General features: G+C 40.3%; 1 protein-coding gene across 1 annotated transcript in view; it reads right to left on the bottom strand.

Annotated features, from left to right (window-relative positions):
- The window catches only part of LOC149224281 (putative rhamnogalacturonate lyase B), a 480,785-nt gene that overhangs the window by 426,326 nt on the left and 30,996 nt on the right, over window positions 1–23,463 (bottom strand). Inside the window, exons 4-5 of the mRNA XM_089386062.1 lie at window positions 7,457–7,576; window positions 7,109–7,250 (exon numbers count right to left, since the gene is read on the bottom strand). Of these exons, the coding sequence (XP_089242188.1) occupies window positions 7,109–7,250; window positions 7,457–7,576 (262 nt within the window). The remainder of the gene's footprint in view (window positions 1–7,108; window positions 7,251–7,456; window positions 7,577–23,463) is intronic.

The raw sequence follows: 23,463 nt of genomic DNA, 5'->3' as shown, positions 1-23,463 counted from the left end.
AAAAATTAAAAACATGAATTAGAGAAATGCTTTATAAGGGAAAATTGGAAAATTCATACCACAATGGACATACCTGGATAAGAGCATCCTCTAATTGCTCTAGTCGCAACACTCCATCCTCCAAATTGGGCTCCTCTGGATTCTTGTCCCAAATCAACAAGTCTTTATTAGACTTTGCATCTTCACAGTAATGGGACAACAATCGCAAGTTGTAATGAACATAAACCAAGCTCTCTACCCGGTCTAAATTCAACCTGTTCCTTTTAACACTGTGGATGAAAGAATAAGAGCTCCAACACCTCTCTGCAGAAGAAGTGTTTACCACCTGTGATAGCACCCGCAATGCCAAACTCTGTAGAAGTGGAGTACCCCCTCCATGCATGTTCCACCACTCAAGAGCAGAAAAATGCTCTCGATCTTGAATTGCATGCATGCTCCCAAATGGACCAGTGTTGAGCGTATAGTTGCTCACCTGTCTCCGTACCAATGCAGCCTCCTCATCATCAGGGATTAATCTACTCAATGCAGCCATATATTTTTCGTGAACCTCTCTATCTTGGTGTGGTTTTTTCATGCTTCCCCCCCCAGGTGCTGGTGTTGAAAGCCATGATGGATGATAGTATTTAGGTGTCAAAACATATGCTAATGCATGCAATGGAATATTTAGCATTTCCCATCGGTTTGCACCTCTACACGAATATAATTGTACAAGGTGGTATCTCTAGGCTCAACAATGTCTTTAATCTGCCCCAACATGCTATCCATTTGCTCATACACCTCCCCAATTACTGGTCGATCTGAATCTGCAAACTTGATCATGTAATAAATTGGTTTGGTGAATTGCAAAACATATTTAACCTGTGACCAAAAGTAACTGTCAAGAACAGTGTCCTTGACTACATTAGCACCATCTGTGTCAGTGTTAATTTCATCCCATGTTTCAGCACACACCAGATTAGTTAAAGCTTGTCTCACCCTCACTAGCCGCCTAAAGGTGAGGTAATAACTAGCAAATCTTGTCTTTGCAATTTTAAGCAATTGCAACTTGGAGTAAGTGCCATAGAAGTAGTTTACCCTTGTATGCCCTGTGATGAATTTAATGAGCTGCTTCCCTTTCCTGTAAACCTCAGCAATCCACCCACAATCTTTGTGTTTCACAATATCATGCATCAAAAGGTTCAATGTGTGAACCAGGCACCCAAACCAAAAGATGTGTGGATGAGTACGCTCAATAATTTTTCCTGCTGCCTTACAATTTGCTGCATTATCTGTGATCACTTGAACCACATTATTCGGACCAACATCTTTGATTGATTTCAATAGGAGATCTGCAATGTTTTGTGCAGTTGCACTGATGGAGGAGGAGTCATGACATGCAATAAATACTGCACCACTAGAAGAAACACCAAGAACATTTATCAAATGTTGGTTTCTAATATTTGTCCACCCATCTGATACAATGGATACCCCAGAATCCACCCACTCATGTGTAAAACATGTCAAAGCTCTTTGAACCTTAGCTTTTTCTCTTTCTAATAACACTGTTCTAGCTTTCTCATAGTTGGGGGCCTTGTATCCTTTTGGGGCTTCATTGATGGCCTTTACCATGTCATGCCAATAGGGAGAGCGAAGCACATTGAATGGTACACCGCAAGCACAAAGAAAACGGACTATCTTTCCATCCACATCATCCCTCCCAGCAACATTAAGGAAATCCCCTATTGTTCTTCTACCTCCAGAGATTGCAGAAGTACCATGAGGAGATGGGCAACTACCAAATTTAGAGGTTGCACTTGATTCAGAATGAGTTTTTTGTTTCTTGTTTTTTTGTTGTGCAGCCATCTCTATTTGGATGTATTTTCTTCTTTCTTCAGTTGAAATGTTTGGGCAAATTTGTACCCCCACAGAACCCTTTTTTTCATCACTGTCCAGCACCCCACAAAGATGCCTCCTCAGACGGGTATATGAACCCGTATATGGTTTTCCTCCATGACAACCATGAGGGCACACAAATTTGTAAGATCCACCACCCTTTCCCCCATCAAGTTTGGTCACATAGTTCCACAAGGGTGTTGATGTACCTTTCCCATCTTGTGCTTCAGTGTCCCCTTCAAGTTCATCCCCTTCCTCTTCAAACCCTTCCTCCTCATCATACATTGGGTCACTACTATTAGGACCAAGTTCATCCCCTTCCTCTTCCCCTCTATTCCTCTGCCTCACCCTTGCCATCATTAAAACCAAGAGTGGAATGATACATAGAAGCCAAAAGAACACCATCTTGGAATATGGATATAGGTGGTGGACAACCTGTAAATAAAGGAGCAAGTAGAAACAATGGGAAAGAGTAGGAGAGGGAGGAGAAAAATACAATTTTTTTTTCAAAAAAACAAGGGAGTTTGGGGTTTGAACTTACCTCTTTAGCTCTTGTAGATGAAGTCCTCCAAGCTCTTGCTCCAAGCTCCTCCTCCTTCTCCTAGCTCCTCCTTCTTCACTCCTCCAAGCTCTCCTCTCTTCTCCTCTCCTTTCCTCTCTTCTCTTCTCCTCTCCTCTCTTCTCTTCTCCAACTCTCATAAACTCAAAGTGAGAAAATGAGGAATGAATGGGAGCTTTATGCTTTTCACTCCTCACCTAAACTCACCCTAAACTCACCCTAACCCACCCCCTCATTGCAAGTTAAGTTAACTTTTAAAAAAAATTTAAGTTTAAAACCGAGCCCGCGCGGAAATTTCCGGAAGCGCTCCGAAGCGCTCGTGAAGCGTGCGCTTCCGGGCCCGAAGCGTGGTGCTTCCGGAGGCCCGAAGCGCCCTCCGAAGCGCGGATCGGGGGCAACGCAACCCAAAAACCAGGAATCGTTTTAAAAATTCGGAATCGCGCTTCATGAAAACTGGAATCGCGCTTCGGCTGGAGGTTCCGGAACGCTTCCGTACGGGACGCGATTCCGGCCTAGGATCCCGGGGGGGGCGCTTCCTGCAACTATGGTCCACCTACCTCAAGCAAAACATTAGACTAATCTTGTAGGGCTTTTTCTCCACAAGGCAGTTTTTGGAACTGGTCAAACGTGCTCTTAGCTCACACATGGGAGTCAAAGAAAGGTCAAACTAGCTATTGGAGCCACCTAAGCTAGTCGTTGGGCTACTATTCCTCTCATTTAACTCAATCAAGGTTAAATCAAGCTCACATGTGGGAATCAAAGGCCCCAGCGTTGCCTCTCCAAACCAAGTCGAGCCTCTTGTGCGTTAATTTTTTGTTAACACAGAAAATTATTTTTTATAAAATGACTTACTCCAAATTACAAGTCAAATAATATTATTTTAGGAAAGAGACAAACTAGCCATTATCTAACTGTTATCTAGTTGTTACAAGAAAATTTATGTAAGGCTAAATCCTCCTCCCATTAGATGTGGTTGTTGAATTGTGATATCACTCATGCCATATTAATAAAATTATTTTCCAAGTGCAAACCTTTGTGTGGATTGATTTTTCTATGCTTTCTCTTCTTAGATTTTATGGTATAATTGTGCTTGAAAGAATAGACACAAGTACTTTTGGATTCCTACAAGGCCACTAGGTTGATCCATCGAGGGGCAACGAGTCACATGGAGAGCGGGAACAAGGTGATAGACCTCATCTCACCCATGTTGGTATCAAGTGTTAATTGAACCCAAGTGTTGGACACACCCCTGTAGGGGGTTCCTTCAATGAGGGTTAGATTGCATTATGTGCCATAGTTGAGCTGGGGATTGGAGACATCTCCACAAGGGAGACCTTTCTAGTAGAATCCAAAGGCTTAAACAACTATTCTAGACTATATTGGGTATGATAGTCGCTAGACTCCAACCCCATTCTCCATTCCAATCTACATAGCTGACTTTGAGTGGGTTGTGATCGCAATCCAGCATATTGGAAGGTAAATAAGGACAAGGTAAACCTCACTACAACAACCATCTAGTAAAAAACCTTCAGTGTCTTTTTTTATATTTTTTGTTCTATAAAAATAGAAAATACAAAAAATATTTTCTTTTCTTTTTCCTAGCTTGTGCTTGAAATTTTATCTTACTAGCTAGTAGATCTTTGGAGTTTTATGTTGATTTTTCATGACTTCCTAATCTGATAATTACTTTCCAATGATTCTTTAACCAATCCATCTCCTGTCACATTCATCATTAAGCAATTATACATAGAAAATTTCAACAGCAAAACAAAATGACAATAGGATCATGAAGAGACAGCCAGACACTAGAGACACATTTTTTTCCCTAGGAAAACCTTAACTAGGGAAAAACCCAGCAACCTTTTTTTGGGAGAAATTAATATTATTACATTTCTCAAAATTACAATCTGATTTTGCCCACTCAAAATATGTCAGACTAACCACAAAATTTAATAGGTCAAACCTGGTCAAGCAGACCACTTTTTCGGCCTCCTGCAACTCCTCTGAAATTCGGACAACTCTGGTTAATTGGACCGAATTTCAGCCTCTTGCAACTCCCTCAGAAACCCTAGTCAACTGCAATCAAACTGCCCAGAAACAAATTCAGTCAACTACCCAGAATTTCGGTCAAATGCCTCAGTCAACTTTGTTGGTCTTAACTCTTTCTTTCCTTCGCACGTGTGGACAGAAAACAGAAGAATAGATGATCTGAGTTGCTTGCCAAATGTGAGAGGTCGAAAGCCGTTTAGGGTGCCCGTATAGGTGTGTCTTTATGGCTGGGCCAATTTTACATTTGAAGGAAAATTTTAAATATTAAATTTCTTCCTTTCCATTTTTTCTTTTAGGGCCAACTTGTATAGTAAGGAATACCGATCGCAGCTACCAAGATTCAACATTTTAGCACTAGATCTATTTTATATACAAAGATATTTTGCCGTTCAATTTTACACATTTATATTTATATTTCACGAGGGTATTGTGAAGTATTTTGCAAATATGCACTTTACTATAGAAAAAATCTACAACAGATCTAACAAAATCCTCGTACAAAGAGGCTTACCCAATAACCCTTTGTTTTATTCCAGAGTTAATTTAATAGCATATAATACATTTTTTTCTGGAGCTGAAATATACATATTTCAACTATTATAACGTCAATTTGCTTGCTGGAAAATTTTATGGGTTTTCACCCAATGGGGGAAGGATTTGACCCCTGTTTGCTGCAAGTAGTTTCCAAATTGCCAAAAACTCCAATTACACTTACAAAATTGAAGTTTGGGATATATTATTTGTGATTAACTTGCTACCCAAACTTCCTACCCACAAATCAATAGATTGTGTGTGATTTCACAATTGTCGGTGACTTCATTAGGTATATTAGCTTGATGGTTCTTTGCATTTTTTGACAATATTAAGTTCATGGTTTTCTACATTTTTTGAGAATATTAGTTTCATGGTTTTCTGCATTTTTTGACAATTTTGCAAGTCTGAAAGTACAAAATAACAAGGAATTTGCCTACTTACAGGCACTTATCCAAGGGAAAGGTAAGTATTTATCACTCATTCTTTAGTTGATAATTAAAGTTTTGAATGATTTTTGTTTGCTATTCTACATTACTTCTGCAGTGAATTTCACTTCCAGATTAGTAAATTATTAAATAATTAACTCCTATCTGCAATTTACAAGTCAATACTAGTCATTGGACTATTAAATTAGGTGAAGTCACTTGTGTGTGTTGGGGAAGCTTTCCGTAACTTTTTAGTAAGAGTTGGGATTAAATAGCGGGGACTTGTGCCAAGGTGACAGTGGGCACTTGTCCTCTCTGGTCCCACCTTAGTGCCTCAGGGGACCTTGCCAGGACCACTAAATTGATTGGGAACAGGAACCAGATATGATTGATAGATTAGAGACATTATACTGGCAACAATGTCAACAAACCAATAGTGGAAATATCATGCCTACTAAATCTTATTATGCTAGAATAACAGACCTACATGTAGATCCTTTTGTCTTTCAAGGTATATGAACGTCTCTTACATATGCTGACATCCTAACATGTGCATGCTGAACCTATTGGATTGTGTGAGGTAAACCATAGGGCCTTGGGGGAAAGGGAGGAGGTTACATAACAAGTGATAGCTGTACATTTCTGTCAAACTATTCAGAAAATTGGACGTCATAATTAAGTGTAGTAGGCATGTTGGGCTAGACCTGTCTCCATTGTTAAAGGAGTATAACATATTCTGTGATGAAAGATGGATTCTTAAAGGAACATTGTAGTCAGTCAGCAGTGAAAGTAGAGCATCTCAGAAAGAAAATGCAACTATTACTGTGAGCTTTCCTGACAAGCTGATATTCTTCCATGGATCGACCAAGTCGATGGTGCTAGGCTTTTTTGTAGGAGGGAATACATTGGATTGTTCATGAAATATGTCCCATTAAGATTTCTGAAGACAGATGAACAGATCTGCGATCGCAGTATCATTTCTGGGATTGAAAACCTTTGTTATGGCATTCACTGTTGGCATTTAATGCCTATTATGCATATCTATTTTAATACATTGCAGTTTCATGGTCTAAACTTTTATGTATTACTCTTTGTTATTTGTTTATTTACAAATGAAGGAGTGCATGAATGCATATGATTAAAAACAGAAATAACCATATCAGCTTCTTTAAGAAGATTGCATGTCACCTCGCCTTGAAGGCTGGGGTTCCCGCCATCTCAGAAAGCACAGGCATTCTTTTAGGATCACTGCTGTCAGTCAGAACTGAAAGTGAAGCATCTCAGAAAGAAAATGCAACTATTACTGTGAGCTTTCCTGACAAGCTGATATTCTTCCATGGATCGACCAAGTCGATGGTGCTAGGCCTTTTTGTAGGAGAGAATACATTGGATTGTTCATGAAATATGTCCCATTAAGATTTCTGAAGACAGATGAACAGATCTGCGATCGCAGTATCATTTCTGGGATTGAAAACCTTTGTTATGGCATTCACTGTTGGCATTTAATGCCTATTATGCATATCTATTTTAATACATTGCAGTTTCATGATCTAAACTTTTATGTATTACTCTTTGTTATTTGCTTATTTACAAATGAAGGAGTGCATGAATGCATATGATTAAAAACAGAAATAACCATATCAGCTTCTTTAAGAAGATTGCATGTCACCTCGCCTTGAAGGCTGGGGTTCCCGGGATTTGAGAGAAAAACTGCTTCAGGATATGCAAGTATGTTGCATCTGTTTGGCATCCGATCATCCGGGGATGGCATCAATCTTTGCTTGTTATCAGCAAGTGCCATGTAGTGAAATCTATATAAAAGTTAAACAACAAAATTGTTATAGTAGGAAAACAGAGCATCCAAAAAGTAAAAAAAACAAATTGTTGCAGTAGGAAAAGAGAGCAACCAAACTTGTTATTCATATTCTTATCATTAAGGAACCAAACAAACTACTCACTTTTATATCACAGAAGGGAAAAAAGAAGAGCTTTGCAAACCATGGGAGATCCCACAGACCTGTCTTTCCTCAATTTGAATGTAACACGAGTTTGATTGAGATTGAAATCTGGCCACCCCGTTGGACGCTCATATATCGCATAGGTGTAAAACCCACTGCTCCCTCGAAGCAAAACAAACCTTTGGAAAAAATATAGATGAAGTTATCAAATTCTCAGCACATTAGCATTTTGGCATCTAAATGATGCATTTAATTTCCGTAGAATACACACAGATTATGACAGTACCAACTAGCACAAAATTTGAAATTGAAGCCAACTTGAAGATCGCTGGGAAGGTAAAAGGTGTCATATTTGTTCTGAAAACAAAATATTGGCATTAAAGTTGTTTGCAATTGTCATGGCAAGTAAATGGTCAAATAAATGCTTGTGAATTAATCCAGGTCTCACATCAATACATTGGCCATCCGTTTTTAGTTTTGATCAGCATCCAGATAATGAGAGAGATTCAATTCAAACAACCAGGCAACATCTTGGTTTGTAAAAATTGTCACTGTGTCTCATCTGTTGCACGGATAACTCAGCTTTTTAAGGCAACCAAAAGACATGGAAGCTCTAAAATGCACTAGTGGTATTCATTTCTGACTTAATATCAACAAATTGCATTGGGCCTTAGCAAGGAGCTACATAGATAACGCTTTGTTCATCTCATCCCTTGGAATAACATTTACAAATCTAGTGGCTTTGGAGAAAGTTTGAGAATGATGACCTAGTAGTGGAAGTAAAAACCACTAGTACCACAAAAGACACGAATTCAAATACTTGACCTTGAAGTAAGCATGTAAGTGGGGCTAAGTAGATTTATCACGATGGACAGCTTTGTCTGTGGCAGGTCAACCGAGAAATGTCTCTAGTGTACAAAAGCTAAAGAAAAATATATGGACTAGACATTAAATCATAAAGATTGGAGAGAAATGAAAGCCCAACTGTAGAAAAAGCCAGTTTCTAAAGCAAAATTCTCCAATGAATGGGTAATCATGAAGATTCTTGGAAAGATGTGAATTTCTATGCTAAAATGTTTCAGAAATGGCATCCAACAAATCTTGTGCAGTGACAAACAGGAAGAATCGGATAGGAATCAAGTAATCCATCACTATGACTGCAGGTTATACGCCTGTAACTCCTGTCTGTTTTTCTAGCTTCAGCCAATCAATGTTGTTATCAATCTACCAACATAGATCATCACTCCATCATCTTTTAGCTCTGGTTAACACTCCCTCTTAGCGAGGAAGGTGTTTTCTCCACCAATACTACTCTCCTGCATCTAGAAAATTCTACGCTGCTGATGTCTGACTAATCTTCTCCAAGCTGACCAATCTCCCTGTCACTGGAAGTGACTGTGAAGAGAATATTGTCTATCATGCTACTGTGCAAACTCTAATCTACTCATGTTGTTGCTACTGTTTTGTTGCTATTTTTGCATTGTTGTTGCAACTACTGCAATAATGACTCTCATCTCCCCAGAGCCTAAAGTGATAGCTTCTATAGGGTTGCTCCCTCTAAAGCTAGACTCCCTCTAAGTCTTGATCTCCCTACAAAAAATCACTCTGCTCCCCCTTGGCAACTTGCATTGTCCTACTGCACTGGAAACTAGACTACGTAGTTCTATGTTGGGAATCTTCTAGTTGGAACTGCACCTGCATCCTACAACTAGGCAATTCACATTGCCCATGTCACTGCAGCTAGCTTTGCAACTGCCTCACATGTACTAACCACAACTAGTTTTGCCACTGTCATCCAACTCCATCTTGTTGACATTGTGACACTGCAGCTAGCTCTACATTGTCTCACGTGTACTCACTGCAACTAGCTCTGCCAACACCGAATCCTGCGACTGTGATACTGTGGGCCACTATAGCAGAGGAATGGCACCTGATGATTATATGAAGACTCCATGCCCAATGATGATCCAAAGGACACTTGTACCATCAGATATCATCGGTCAACAGAGTTTTTTAACTCTACTTCTATTTCTCATCATCTTTCTCGTACCCAAATTCCACACCCTACGGGGAATTGCAATAAGTGATACTAGTAATGATGAGTTTTGAGTCTGTAACAGGGCTAAGATGTTGGACTTGATCAGAAAAAGAGTACACCTTGGAGTGCTTTTTTTTATCGGGTTAATTATCCCTTTTTTTTTAAAGGCGGATAATTTTCTAGGTTTTTTCACTCACTTTTTAACCCAAAGTCGAGGTGACGGTTTGAAGGTTGAGCTCCTAACACATATTAGCGTCTAGAGTCGATCTATATTACCATAATAAATCACACAAAAAAATTCATGGAATTTGGTTAGGTCTAGGCAGTCATTTTTTAATTTTTTAGATTTCCCGTAGATCAAAATATGCAAATAAAATTGTATTTAAATTGTAATAAGTTTAGTCTAAAGAAGTTGTATGTGGTACGAGTAAAAAAATTACACCTTTCACCCTCAACTTTCTACAATGACACACTTTGAGAGGTTAATAATGTGTTTTGCACCCTCAAAACCCACATTTACTAAGTTTAGTGGAAATTGTGGCATTTTCTGTCAAGTGGAAATGACTTAGAAATTATCCAAGTCAAAGAGTTGAATCAACGGACATGTGGAAGATGATTGAGCACACTGCATCATAAATACACCATTATTTGGAAAAATCGAATTTCCCAAAGATAAAGCAACAGTTGCACATGTGGAAAATCAAATTTATTAGAGGAACTCATGCACTAAAGGAATATTCTATGGAATATTTGGACTGAGGATTTTGTGGGACCTTCTCTCACTGTTAGCTCGAGTGCTTCTACACTTAGCACTTCACCATGGAGGATTAAGAGTTTCACTTAGAGGAAATCACACAGTTCCTAGGGATTTGTGCTGAGCATCTTGGGGATCATCATCTAAAGTGGCAACACTTGGTTCGAGCTTGATTTGGTTTGACTCGAGTTATCTCATTGCTTTGGTTCAATCGGGGATATGTTTACTATGTCATATAGAGAGTTCGATTTCCCTTGGATTCCACATGAGGAATTCGATATGCCTTGGTGTCTCTATCATCTCCACTTGGAACTCGACTTGCTCTTTCTTGGGATTTGCTCCAAGTTCAGTGCTCACATGCATTCTTCCTTGGGATTTGCTCCCAACTCTCTATATAATGAGGCTATGGGTTCTCATATTGTATCATGTAATACAAGCTATTATGCTCGAGGAGACTCTACCGAATTGTATTCACTACTTGCAATATAATACAATAGTCTTTAAGGTAAAACGTGATGGTGTTTTTCTCCTTGCATATGTGGTAAATTCTTGACTTATTGTTATGCTTCTACTTATTTCATCATGTCATTGTTTCTTTCATGTTTGTTTCAAGTTATGTTAGTATGCAACTATCTCATATTAGCATAAGAATTACTCATTTGCTTTAGGAAAAGAAATCTTCTAGTGGATAATAGATGTATCTCTAGGAATTCTTTCCATTGCACTTATTTAATTTCATGTCGATTTAATGATTTGTGGTGAAGTTTTGTAAAAGAACCATTATTTGGTCAAGCTTTTCAAGCATGAGGGGAAATTCTCGGAGGAATCAACCCATTCTTGAAAAATATTCAAGGAGAACCCGCATGTTTTGAACTTCAAAGTCTCATCTATATCTTATTTGTGTCTTGCAAGGATTCTTTCATGTTTCTTAAAGCTTTTATTTCTTGCATCAAAATATCAAACTTCAAATAATTTTATTTCTCGCGTATTGCACTTCATTTATCAATATCTAACTATTTCAAAGAGCTAAGTCATGGTTAGCCAGTATTTACATGGTAAATAACTTCTTAATTAATCAGAACAAGTAGGTAGAAATAAATCAGAAAAGTACATGAAGGGTTTCTAACAGTTAGACTTAGAAATTCCAACAGAAATTTTGGGTTGTTTGACCTGCGTTGACTTCAAGGTTGACTATTGTTTGACCACAGAAAATTACAGCAGTTTTCTCTCTCCTTTGACTGAGTTTGACCGAATTGTTTTGGGCTGAATTTATCCTCTTGAGCAGGCCGAGTTTGACCAAAGAAGACCAAGCTACTTTGAGGAAGATTTGATGTTGATTTCACCAGCGTTGACTTTCTGGTTAGGGTTGAAGTTTGACTGCAGTTGACTGTAGAAATTTACAAGGTTGTTTTGACTTGGTATTAGGCAAATCAATTTGACTTTTGTACTCTCTCTTTCAACTGAACTTTTGATTTAATAATAAGAAGAATTAATCAAAGGGTTTTCCCCACATTGGGGTTTTTCCCTAGCATCCACCAAATCTGTTGTCCTCTTGTCTTGGCTTGTCTTCTACATTTTGTTTCATATTCTATCTGCTTTTATCGTCAATGTGATTATTGTGACTACTATTGTAAACTAGAAATTGTTATTGAGCTATAAGTAACATTGAAGTACATGCTAAGCATAGAACATAACATTGTTAACTAAAATTAACAAGAAGGGACATGGAGAGCAGCAGAACCGAGGTGATAGTAGGGGACCATTATAGTGTTGGATATGTGGCAAAGATCATCGCAAGAAGAATTGTCCATTGTACTAGGCTGGTAGGCCTCAGATCTATAGTGCTCGGGAGGCACAAACAGTTGGGGATGTTGGTCATAGCATTCCTCGGATTTATGCAGCTGTGGACAACAAGCAAGCAGATCATCAGGAATCCATTATTGAGATGGAAGGTAAGCTCTACGGTCGAGTTGTTTCTATTTTGATTGATCCTAGATCCAATTATGGTTATGTTAATCTTGCCCTGGTGGATAAGTGTGGCTTAAGAAAAGAAGTGCATGCAGAGTCTTGGTTGGTGCAGTTGACTACAGGTACTAAGAAGAGAGTTCATCACTGGGTAAGAGCTTGTGCATTTGAGCTAAATGGTATGCTTACAGTAGCACATCTCAATGTACTGCCACTGTGTTAAAATTGGCAACTAGGGCCAAACTCCATGTGGGTCATCTTATTTATGGCAGTTGATATAGAGTTCATCATTGGGTAAGAGCTTGTGCATTTGAGCTGAATGGTATGCCTACAGCAGCACATCTCAATGTACTACCACTGTGTTAAAATTGGCAACTAGGGCCAAACTCCATGTGGGTAATCTTATTTATGGCAGGTGATATTTTTCTTGGATTCCTCTCGTCGAAAGGTGTAGGATTGATCTAACGATCATCCGATTCCGACAAGTATATATGGAGATATGAATTTATTTGTATTTACTTGACAAATTGTTAAGGTTGGCCATCAGCGAAATGTGTGGCACGCATCCTCAACGTTTCATATAAATAGAAGTGAGGTTGAGGCATTATTCACTCATCTCATCTCTCACATTCTCTCTCTCCTTAGTTGATTGGGTTTACACACAAAGGAGCAGCTCTCACGTGGGAGGAAAGAGGATGCAGAAGGACGAAGTAGGAGGACACAAAAGGACGCAGAACTATTTGACTGCATTGACCAGGGCTGCAGATGGTATCTTTGACCAATGTAGACTTTCTTGAAGTCCGGTTTTGGTGTGGATGTCTGTCCTAGGCAGCCGCAGATTTTGGCATGCAAACCGAGGCATTCTAACCTCAGGTTTGACCAGCGTTAACTGCCCTAATTTCTCGCAGCAGGTTGACTTCTGTTGACTTCATTTGACTGGGTTTTTCAAATTGTTTTTGAGCTACCTCTTCTTGTTGTTGGAGGACGAGTTGACTGGGATATTGACCAAGCTAACTGGAGGTCAATTCTATCTTGTTTGACCAGCTTTGACTTTGTTGGTTAAGGTTTGTTGCTGCTATCATAAAATTATAGATTTGTATATTTGTACTATTTCTCTCTCTGCTGAACTATTGAAGAGTATAGAAGAATTGATCAAAGGGTTTCCCCACATTGGGGTTTGACATTTGTCCCTAGCTAGCCTCCACATCTGGTGTCTCTTGTCTTGGCTTGTTTTCTGCCGATCTATTAATGTTCTGTCAGCATTTTACTTTATGTCAATATGATTGCTAAACAATGGCTAATAAGAAGAAATTGAAGTAAACTACACTAAGCATAGAACATACCATAAATTAACACACTGGGATCATATAGAAGGTTTTTGGTATGGATTGATTGTACCTTCATAGGACCAAAGTAGATTGTTACGACAAGGCTATTGAGTGTCTAGATGATAATGGGGAAAAGAAAATTTTGCAAGGAAAGAAGAAGCCTACATCAGTAAAGATGGTCACCGCTATGCAGGCTAGGCGCATTCACGAAAAAGGGTATGTGTTATTTGTAGTGCATATTTCTAGTGATAAAGGTAAGGATGTTGAGGATCTTGATATATTGAGCAGGTAACCAATCTTGCAGCAGTTTCAGGATGTGTTTCCAACAGAGATTTCAGAGATGCCGCCTCACAAACAAGTGGACTTTTCTACTGAGTTGGTACCAGGGGCAGCACCAGCATCAAAAGCACCTTACAGCATGAGCACACCTGAGTTAGTAGAGTTGAAGTTGTAGCTGAAGGAAATGCTTGATAGGGGATATATTAGACCAAGTGTATCACCTTGGGGTGCATTAGTATTGTTCGTGAAGAAGGATGGTACTCTCAGGTTGTGCATTGATTACAAGCAGTTGAACAAGGTGACGATCGATAACAGGTACCCAATATCGAGGATTGTGACTTGTTTGATCAATTGGAGGGAGCATAAGTGTTTTCGAAGATTGATCTGAGATCAGGATGCCATCAAGTACGCATCAAGGAAGAGGACATCTACAAGATTGTTTTCAGGACCAGGTATGTGCATTATAAGTTTGTTGTAGTTCAATTCAGTTTGACTAATGCTCCAGCTACTTTTATGTGCTTGATGAATAGTGTGTTGCATCCTTATCTAGACAAGTTTGTTATTGTATTCATTGATGACATCTTAATATATTCTAAGAATGAGGAAGAGCATGTCGAGAACTTAGCAGCAGTATTGAGATTGCTAAGAGAACATCAATTGTATGCCAAGTTTAGCAAGTGCAGCTTCTTTCAAACAGAGGTGCATTACTTGGGACATGTTGTTTCCAAGGAAGGCGGAGCAATAGATCCAGAAAAGATAAGGATTATCATGGAGTAGGCAAGGCCTAAGAATGTGGATGATGTCAGATCATTCATGGGATTAGTAGGTTACTATAGGAGGTTCATCAGGAACTTCTCACGCATTGCATATGCTATTACATCTTTGCAGAGAAAAGGGAAGAAATTTGAATGGACAGAGGAATGTGCAGCAAGTTTTGAGCAATTGAAGCAGTTGTTGACAAATACTCCAATTCTTAAGATTGCAGATCCAGATAAAGAGTTCGTGGTGTGTACAGATGTCTGCAAGAGAGGACTTGGTGGGGTCTTAATGCAGGAGGATCAAGTGGTATGCTATGAGTCTAGGAAACTGAATGAGCACGAGCAAAACTATGTGACTCATGATCTTGAGTTGGCAGCTATTATCCATGCATTGAAGATGTGGAGACATTATCCTCTTGGCAAGAGTTTGTATTAATGAGCGGTCACATTGGGTTGAGATATCTATTTGACCAACCAAATCTGAATGTCAAGCAAGCTACGTGGTTTGCCACGATCAGTGAGTTTGACTTTGACATCAGATACATCAAGGGTAAGGAGAACAGGGTTACAGATGCATGCTAAATTCACTTCCAAGTTTTGGAAGGAGTTGTTTGCAGGTTTGGGGATAGAGTTGGCCTTCTGTAGACAGATGGACAAACAGAGAGGGTCAAGAGGATTCTGGAGAATATGTTGAAGATGTATGTGATGCATCAGCAGAGGAGATGGGAGGAGTACCTTCCATTGGTTGAGTTTGCTTACAACAATGGTTACTAGGAGTCACTAAGGATGAGTCCGTTTGAGGCATTGTATGGGCGGAGTTGTAATACTCCCATCAGCTGGAGTGATCCAGTGAACAGGGTACTTATTGGACCAGACATGTTGGCAAACATGGAACAAGAAATGCAGGTTATAAAGAAGAATCTAAAGGCATCACAAGACAGGCAGAAGAGTTATGCAGACCAACACAGGGAATTTAAGGAGTTTTAGGTTGGGGAGCATGTGTATTTGCGCATCAAGCCCAAGAAGAGCTTCTTGAGGATTGGATCATGTGCCAAGTTGGCACCACGGTATTGCGGGCCTTTTGAGATCCTTGAGAGGATTGGACCAATGGCCTACAGACTTGCACTGCCTCTGACAGTGAAAGTCCATGATGTTTTCCATGTTTCATTGCTTAAAATATATGTAAAGGATGTTGATCATCTTATTGATTAGTCTGTATTGCAAGTGGAACCAAAAGGAGAATTACAGTCGGAACCTCAGTGCATATTGCAGCGGAAACAGCTCATGCTCCGGAATAGAGCAATCGAGCAAGTTAAAGTGCAGTGGAAGCACTTTGGGCCCGATGAAGCTACATGGGAGATGATTGATCAAATGCGGGCTATGTATCCTTCATTGTTTTTCAGTTGAGGCAAAGCAGTTTTGGTATATGTACATATTCATGTATGGTTGTTATTGTAAATACTGCAATGAGTTGTGTTATAAAGCTCCAATAAGCGGTATGATTGTCATGTTGTCATGTTTTTCATGATGGTTTTGCTTTTGAGCAGGTTGTTCATTGTAAATATTGCAACGAGCTAAGTTATAAAGCTCCATGGGCAGTATGTTATGCTTTTCAGCGGTTTTGCTAGTTGTAGGTGTCATAGAACACCGAGGATGGTGTTCCCCTAAGGGGGAGGGGTCTGTAACAGCCCCGGGTTAAAAGTTCATGTAATAAAAGTTAATAAAGGAAAAATAAGACCAAGGTCAAGGGACACTTATTCCAAGTTGAATGTTGGGAAAAATATCCTAGTGGGCATCACTTCGTGTGTTTATGGCTAAGGAGAAATTGGCAAAGACAATGGCAAAGGCTTTGAAAAGGCAAAAATGTATTATTGGCATTTTATTTATGAAAATAAAGGAAATTAGGAGAAAAGGGAGGTGAAAGGTCACATGTTGCATGTGAGGAGGAAATTGAAGGAAAATGAAGAAATTAGAGGCATCAATAATAAAAAGACATCAGAGCATCAATTGGTAGCTTTTTGTCAGTTCAGTTTTGGAGTTAGTCTCAGAGAGGAGAAGAGCACCAAGAGGAGAAGGAAAGCAAGCAAGAGGGGAAAGCAAAGGAAGGACAAGGAAGGCAAAGGAAGCAAGGAAAGGTTGGATCGGGTAGCTTCAGCAGGAATACTTGCAAGTAAAAGATTGCATATATGGTTTCCTAGTTGGTTTTGGCATGCACGACATATGCATGTGTGTATTTAGGTTTCTTTGTTGTCAGTGGCATGGATTTTGCCGAGTTTTGACAGTGGTTTTAGCCTTGCCTTGCCATTTCCGGATAGCCATGGTGTGATGGGATTCATTCTTGGTTGAGCTTTGGATTGTCGGAAGGTTTTGGATCCAAGTGAGGTGGTCTAAGGAAAATCTCAAGGGTTGGGGGTGGAGATGGTTTTCTTCGGGAAACCCTAAACAGGTGGGTGGAGACAGGAAAAATCCTCAAGGGATGGTGAAAGAATTCTAAGGCATCCAAACTTAGTTTGGTTTTGTGATCTTGGGACCGGTTTAGGTGAGATCACGGTATGGTGAAGGTGGAGGTGGTTTAACCTCTGAACTCTTTTGGTTGTTTATGGATTGGCTTATCCCATGAGATCCCACATTCATGCTTGGAATATGGCACGAGGGTGATTGGCTAAAAGAAAGATTTGGTTCAGCACAATCTATGGTCGGGTGGTACATGGAAGTCCTTGACTTGGTTGGTTTTTGCATATGGTTAATAAGAGCTAAGTTCCTCTTGTTTTGATGAGTAAATGTACTTGTTATTCTGTAGCTTAAATGGTTGTACTCTCATTGTTATTTATCTGGTTATATGTTGGTTATGAGCATGGTTAATTGACAGTTCTAAGTATGGCTCTTATCACATCTCATTTCATGAAGGTCTGGTTAATAAATGTATGACCTAATTGGTGTTATGACAGCTATTGTGAGAAGGCATTGGCCCTTCTTGTTTAACTTCAGATAAGTTTTCAGATCCTTATGTTTAAATATGCATTCATGACTTGTAGGTTGCATGTTTACCATCTGTTTGACAGAATTTCAGTACTAGTTGGGAGGAGTCGAGTCAAGTCCTTGTTCAATTTTTGGTTTATAAGCTTTATTTCTATGTCATTTACCTTTTAGTTTTCTGGAAGTTTCATTGAGTTCTGGGCAAAGGCTTGAGTCTTGGCCCTAAAAAAGTGGCTCAGAATTCGGGGTCGTTGGCATAGAACTAACTGGAAAATTCCACAATCGCATGGAGGCAGGCTTATCAGTGCAACTGGAGGGCTACAGTCGCTTGCATGCCTTGGCAAGGGAGTGGTTGGGGCTCTAGATCAGTGAAAAAGAGAGTTATCTCAGGGGTTGGACACCTGGAGGGGTTGGGTTGCTCCTAGAGGTCCTATAGCACCTGAGGGAAGTCAATAAGGTCTTAAGTTGTCGACTCCATTTCCTTAAGGTCATATAGGAGGTTGAGTCTTATCATAGTGACCCTCAGCTCATGTTTACCCCAAGTAAACCGGTACAAGTGGGTAAATGTGGGAAGAGGCGATTACAAGTCTCTAGTGCGTGAAGATCAACCATAAGAGAGAAGGTTTTGTAGAGCAAGTCAAGGAGGCAGCAGAGGAACAATTGTGTGCCAGAAGGTCGAGATCAAGCGGGATCAAGGCCGGTCAAGATCAACTGTATCAGCTGAGATTTGAGAGCGAAACAAAATGCTTTCTCAAAGAGACAAATTACTTTGTAATAGATCCAAGTGCTCAAGGACAATCAATAAAATAGTCACATCAAGCAAGCAGGTTTTCCCTTGTGGGTTCTTGAGAAAAGCGTGTCAATTTTTGCATGTGTTTTTATCTCTTTGTTTTTTATTTCGCTGCATATGAATTGTTAGGGAACTTTGTATCTTGGTGAAAATTAACTAGCTTCAGTTTTCAGTTATTCATCTAAGTAGTTGCAGAGTTTCATCGAAATTTAACATGGTATCAGAGAAGAGATCAATATAAAGGCCAGCAACAAATTGACCAGTTGGTGGACAACGCAGATCAAGCATAAAGCTTGCGCTAGAGTTTTAAAGAGTAGTACGAACGAGAATTTTTTTTGGGGGCCGAAAAGAAAATTTTTACTGACAATTTTTTTCGTGAAAAGAAAAAAAGGGGTGTAAAAGAAAAAAAAAAGGAAAAGGGCCATTTTTTTTAAATGAAAAAAAAACAAAACAAAACAAAAGTCAAAGGCCATGGGTGGTCAACCAACAAGCCAACCATCTGACAGGGGTTGTTGCTCAACTGTCTAAGTAGCCCATAGTAGCCAACATACAAGTCGACCAACCGCAAGGCCATGACAATCGTGCAGACGAGGTCGGCAAGGAAGGGCCACAAAGGATGCAGTAGCGGATCGAGGAGAATGGGCAGTTGGGAGCGCGAAAAAGACACAACAGCCAGCAACAAGTTCAACTTAAGTAGACAACTCAACGGGACGCAATAGAGGAAGAGTCAGAAGGCTACAAGACGAGACCAACGCGAAGGTGCGTGGGAAAATCTGATAGCCTCAAGTACAATCAATCAGCAACAACGCACAGCCATGGCAAGCAAACACAGACAAGCAGATCGAGTGCAAGGACATGTCATCGAAGACAACAGGCAGCGGGTCGAAGGCAACCAAAGGAGCCGTAGTGGTACAGAACAGCCACAACAGAAGCATAGTGGGTTGCGCTAGCACAACAACATAGGGGACAAACACAAACAGTTTCGAGCATCAGTGGATTTTGGAAATCAACACACAGGAGCAAGGTTGACACTGACAACAACAAGGAGGTGCGTCAGCATACGTGATTGTTGTAGCCAACAGTTGGCACAGTAGCCATGCAAAGGAATCGGCCCATGGAAATAGGATTCACATCTAGGGTGCGCCAGTGTAGGGAGGCTCAATAGTGGGTGGCAGCCCAGAGGTAGTAAGGAGTTGGACCAAGTTCAATGTCTACCAACGGTTGCAGATCAAGGCATCCAATAGGGGAAAAGTGTGGAGAAGACATGACTGTCAGTGGCAGCAAGGCCAACAAGGATTGACAGCCAGTAGAAATTGTTGTACTAGGCTCACAGAGTAAAAGCAATGAGACAGACAAGGTTGGCAACAAGAGAGCTATCAAAGTCTATTAGGCTGAGTGTCAGCCAATCGCCAAGATAGCACGAATGTAAATGTGAGGCCATATAGGTCATACGACAACATAGTCAATAGATGGGCAAAATTCAAGTTGAGCGAGGATTTGGTGCCCAAGTTTGTGGATGCAGTAGCTAACAAAGAGTTGCATGCAATGTTATTGTGCAGGAGTCATTGGATAGGGGATCTGAGGTGACAAGCATGGGCCAACAGTTGTTGACTAGGCTGGTAATAGCTAGCAACAAGGTAAGAAGGACAGTACCAATTTTGCCAGCAGGATTGGCAAAGGTTAACCCTCAAAGGGAGAAGGGGAGACCATACTAATCAAGGGATTGGCAGCAAAACTCGTGGGTGTCTCAAAGGATCGAGACAGGCCCACAGCCATGCTAGAATGACTTAGCACAGGATTGAGGTTAGTGGATAGTAGAGCATCCAGTCACATGACAGGTTCACTGCTCAGGTTCCAGATCAGGTAGCAAGGAAGTCTTCTAGTTCAGAGGGAGCAGTTGCAACAGCCGATAATGTGGTAGTGTTAAAGACAAATCTAGGTGGAAGAGGTTCTTCCAAAAGTACCTTCCTCACTAAGAGAGAGTGTTGAAAAAGTAGTGAGCAAGGTCTTCTAACTTGTGCCCTAGCCAGTGAAGACCTCGAATTGTCCTCGTGAGTTAGACTTCAATGATGGTGATTTTATTTCCAGTTTCCTGGAATAATCATCAAGTTAGCATGTGTAGAGTTGGAGCTTCAGTTAAGTGTAAGTCTTCATCAATTTGACTACAGGATTGGTTGGCAGATCGAATTAAGTTAGAACAAGTTGGGTCTTTAGTCTTGATTGAAGGAAAAGCGAGTTAGATCTCCAGTGTTGATTAGAGAGAGCACGAGTTAACAACTCCAGTGATGATTGGAAGGAGAGCAAGTGACACTATCAGTTAACTCGTTATCAGAGCTCGAGCTCTATATTTGAACTAGCCTAATTCAGCATGGATCAAATCTATAAAGGAAGGACAAAGGCACAAGTAAATTACAATTGTTTTGTGCACAAAGGATTGTGACAAGACAAAGCTCATGAGTTTGTGAGAGAGAGCCTAGATTGTGGAGTATCCTAAGAAATAGGAGCCACAAGCGCGCTAGGATTTAGGAGAATTGGTTATGTGCAGACAAAAGGAGTCTCTAGTGCGTGAAGATCAAGCAAAAGAGAGCAGGTTTTGCAGACCAAGTCAAGGAGGCAACAAAAGAACAATTGTGTGCTAGAGGGTCGAGATCAAGCAGGATCAAGGCCAGCCAAGATAAATTATATTAGCTGAGATTTGAGAGAGAAGCAGAACACTTTCTCAAAGAGAAAAATTGCTTTGTAATAGATCAAAGTGCTCAAGGACAATCAATAAAATAGCCACATCGAGCAAGTAGGTTTCCCTATTGGGTTCCTAAGAAAATTGTGTCAATTTGTGCTTGTGTTTTTATCTCAGTGTTTTTTATTCTGCTGCGTACGAATTGTTAAGGAACTTTGTATCTAGGTGAAAGTTAACTAGTTTCAGTTTTCAGTTATTCATCTTAGTAGTTAAATTGCCCATGAAAATTCCATTGTCCATTGCATAGGTAATTGCTTGAGTTTTGGTGCTAGGGCATCAAGATTTCAACATCCTTAGAAAACCTTTGGCTAATGCATCACATCATAGACTCCATGATCCGAAGGAACAAGGAACTGGCCTATTTGTTGATGATGAAACCCTTCCTTTATCCATAAATTCTTCTCTCTCTAATTTGGCCCCTTTAAGGCCAAGCTCACTATGGCTTGGTATGAATCCTTAGGCAAGGTAGATTTTTGGCATTGAAGAGCCTAAACATCAAGAGGAGTGTATTTGCCACAAAATCGCTTCTTTTGGTGGACATCAACTCCAATCTTGTCCATAAACTTCTTTGCCCTAGTTGTTTGCCCTAAGGGAAAACCCTAGTTTTGTGTTGCTTCAACTTGGGGGCTTGTTTGAGGGATTCATGTGCTTGAATATTGTTGATATATACCTTTGGAAACCCATTCTCCTCATCTTAGCCTTGGGTATCCCAACTCTCAACCAATCAATCAAACCCTAGGTTATAGATTGCTTTCTTATAGGGCTTTGCAAGGAAAGTGAATGCCTCACCTCTCGTGTGGAACCTTGTACTTAAGTTGAGCCTTTCCCTTGAAAGCCTTAGGTCGCCTCTCACCTTAAATCTTAGAAAACCTATTAGGTGACCTTCTCACAAACTGGGATCCCTCCCATCAGTGATAATTTGTAGAGAGTAGGAGGTTTTGGCTGTGGTGACAGTGGGCCACTACCCCATTGTTGTCACTTGGTCGAGTCTTAGCCTTATAGGGTACCCCTCCAAGGCCTGCTTGATTTTGCAACAACAAGCCAAGAGGATTATCTTGGACATAGTGAAGGACCATATTATTCCTCGTATATCCGGGAAGAAAACAGACAGAGAAATGTGGGAGGCATTGACCAAGTTATACCAAAGAGACAACGAGAATCGAAAAATGGTGCACAAAGAGAAACTTAACGACACCAAGATGTCCAAGAACAAAACCATTTCTTCTTATCTCACCAGAATATATCAAGTACGAGATGAGTTTGTTGTAGTAGGGGAGAAAGTTTTCGACTCAAAACTGGTAAGGACAACTCTGAACGAGTTCACAAAGTAGTGGGGTGCCTTCATTTTAGGAGTCACAACACAAGATAAACTCCCAACCTGGGATAGGTTGTGGGATGACTTCACCCAAGAGGAGACTCGTGAAGAGGCTCTTCATGGCAACTAGGTAAAAGGTGAAAGGGATGAAGAGAACGTTGCTCTTTCAAGTCATGTAAGAAAGTGCAAGGGAGTTTCCAACATGAACAAAGGAGAGGGTGGATCTTTTCAGGATGGAAAAAATAAATATATGAACAAATTCAAGTGCTTTGCATGTCAAAATACAGGCCATTATGGGAGTCAGTGTCCAAACAAAAAGAAAGACAAAGGGAAAGCACAGATTGCAACATTAATTGAGATTACAGATTTTGCAGCAAAGTTTGATGAGTTCTCATTGGTGGTTGCTTGTCTTTCTGGCACTAGTTTTAGAAGTGCCCGGATAGTGGACAACAATGCATGGTTCATAGATAGTGAAGCATCTCACCATATGATGGGAATGAAGGATGTGTTCCTTAGTGTTTCAGAGACAAATTCAGAAATGCATGTGAGAGTTGGTATGATTACCATACGTGCAGTGAAAAGGGTTGGAACAATGTTATTCCAGCTGAAATCAGGAGGATCTCTGGAGGCAGCAGAGGTGTTATATGTCCCAAGGCTGAAGACGAACTTGCTCTCAGTCTCAGCGCTAGAGGACACAAGGTACGATGTAGAGTTCCAGAAGGGACAACTATTCATATGTTCAGAGGGAGCTACCCAAGACACAGCAGTCAGGCTTGTTGTCAAGAAGGGTAAGTTGTACAGCTTGTAGGGCCAGCCTATAAATAGATCTAAGGGGATCTTGGATTAAGGATCGATGTTAGTGACAGGGATTGGGCATAAAGCTTTGAAGATTGTGTTGATACCGGGGACTTAGCGTTCTAATATGGCAGATGGGAAAGAGGCCTCTTCCAAATCTATCAGGACCAAATGGTATGAGCTAACATTGATGGATGCTTAGGAGCATGATCCTAGAGCATGGTTGGGAGAAACAGGTCTTCAAAGCAGATTCTGAAGCAATTAATACAAAAATTTTCCAATTCAAAGAGAGCAGCTACAACAACAGATGACGTGGTGGGATTGGAGACAG

This window comes from Pinus tabuliformis, chromosome Q (genome assembly GCF_031772625.1).
Source record: "Pinus tabuliformis cultivar Carrire ecotype Pingquan chromosome Q, CPIR1, whole genome shotgun sequence".
NCBI classification, from domain to species: domain Eukaryota; kingdom Viridiplantae; phylum Streptophyta; class Pinopsida; order Pinales; family Pinaceae; genus Pinus; species Pinus tabuliformis.
This window is presented reverse-complemented; position numbering and strand designations above follow the sequence as displayed.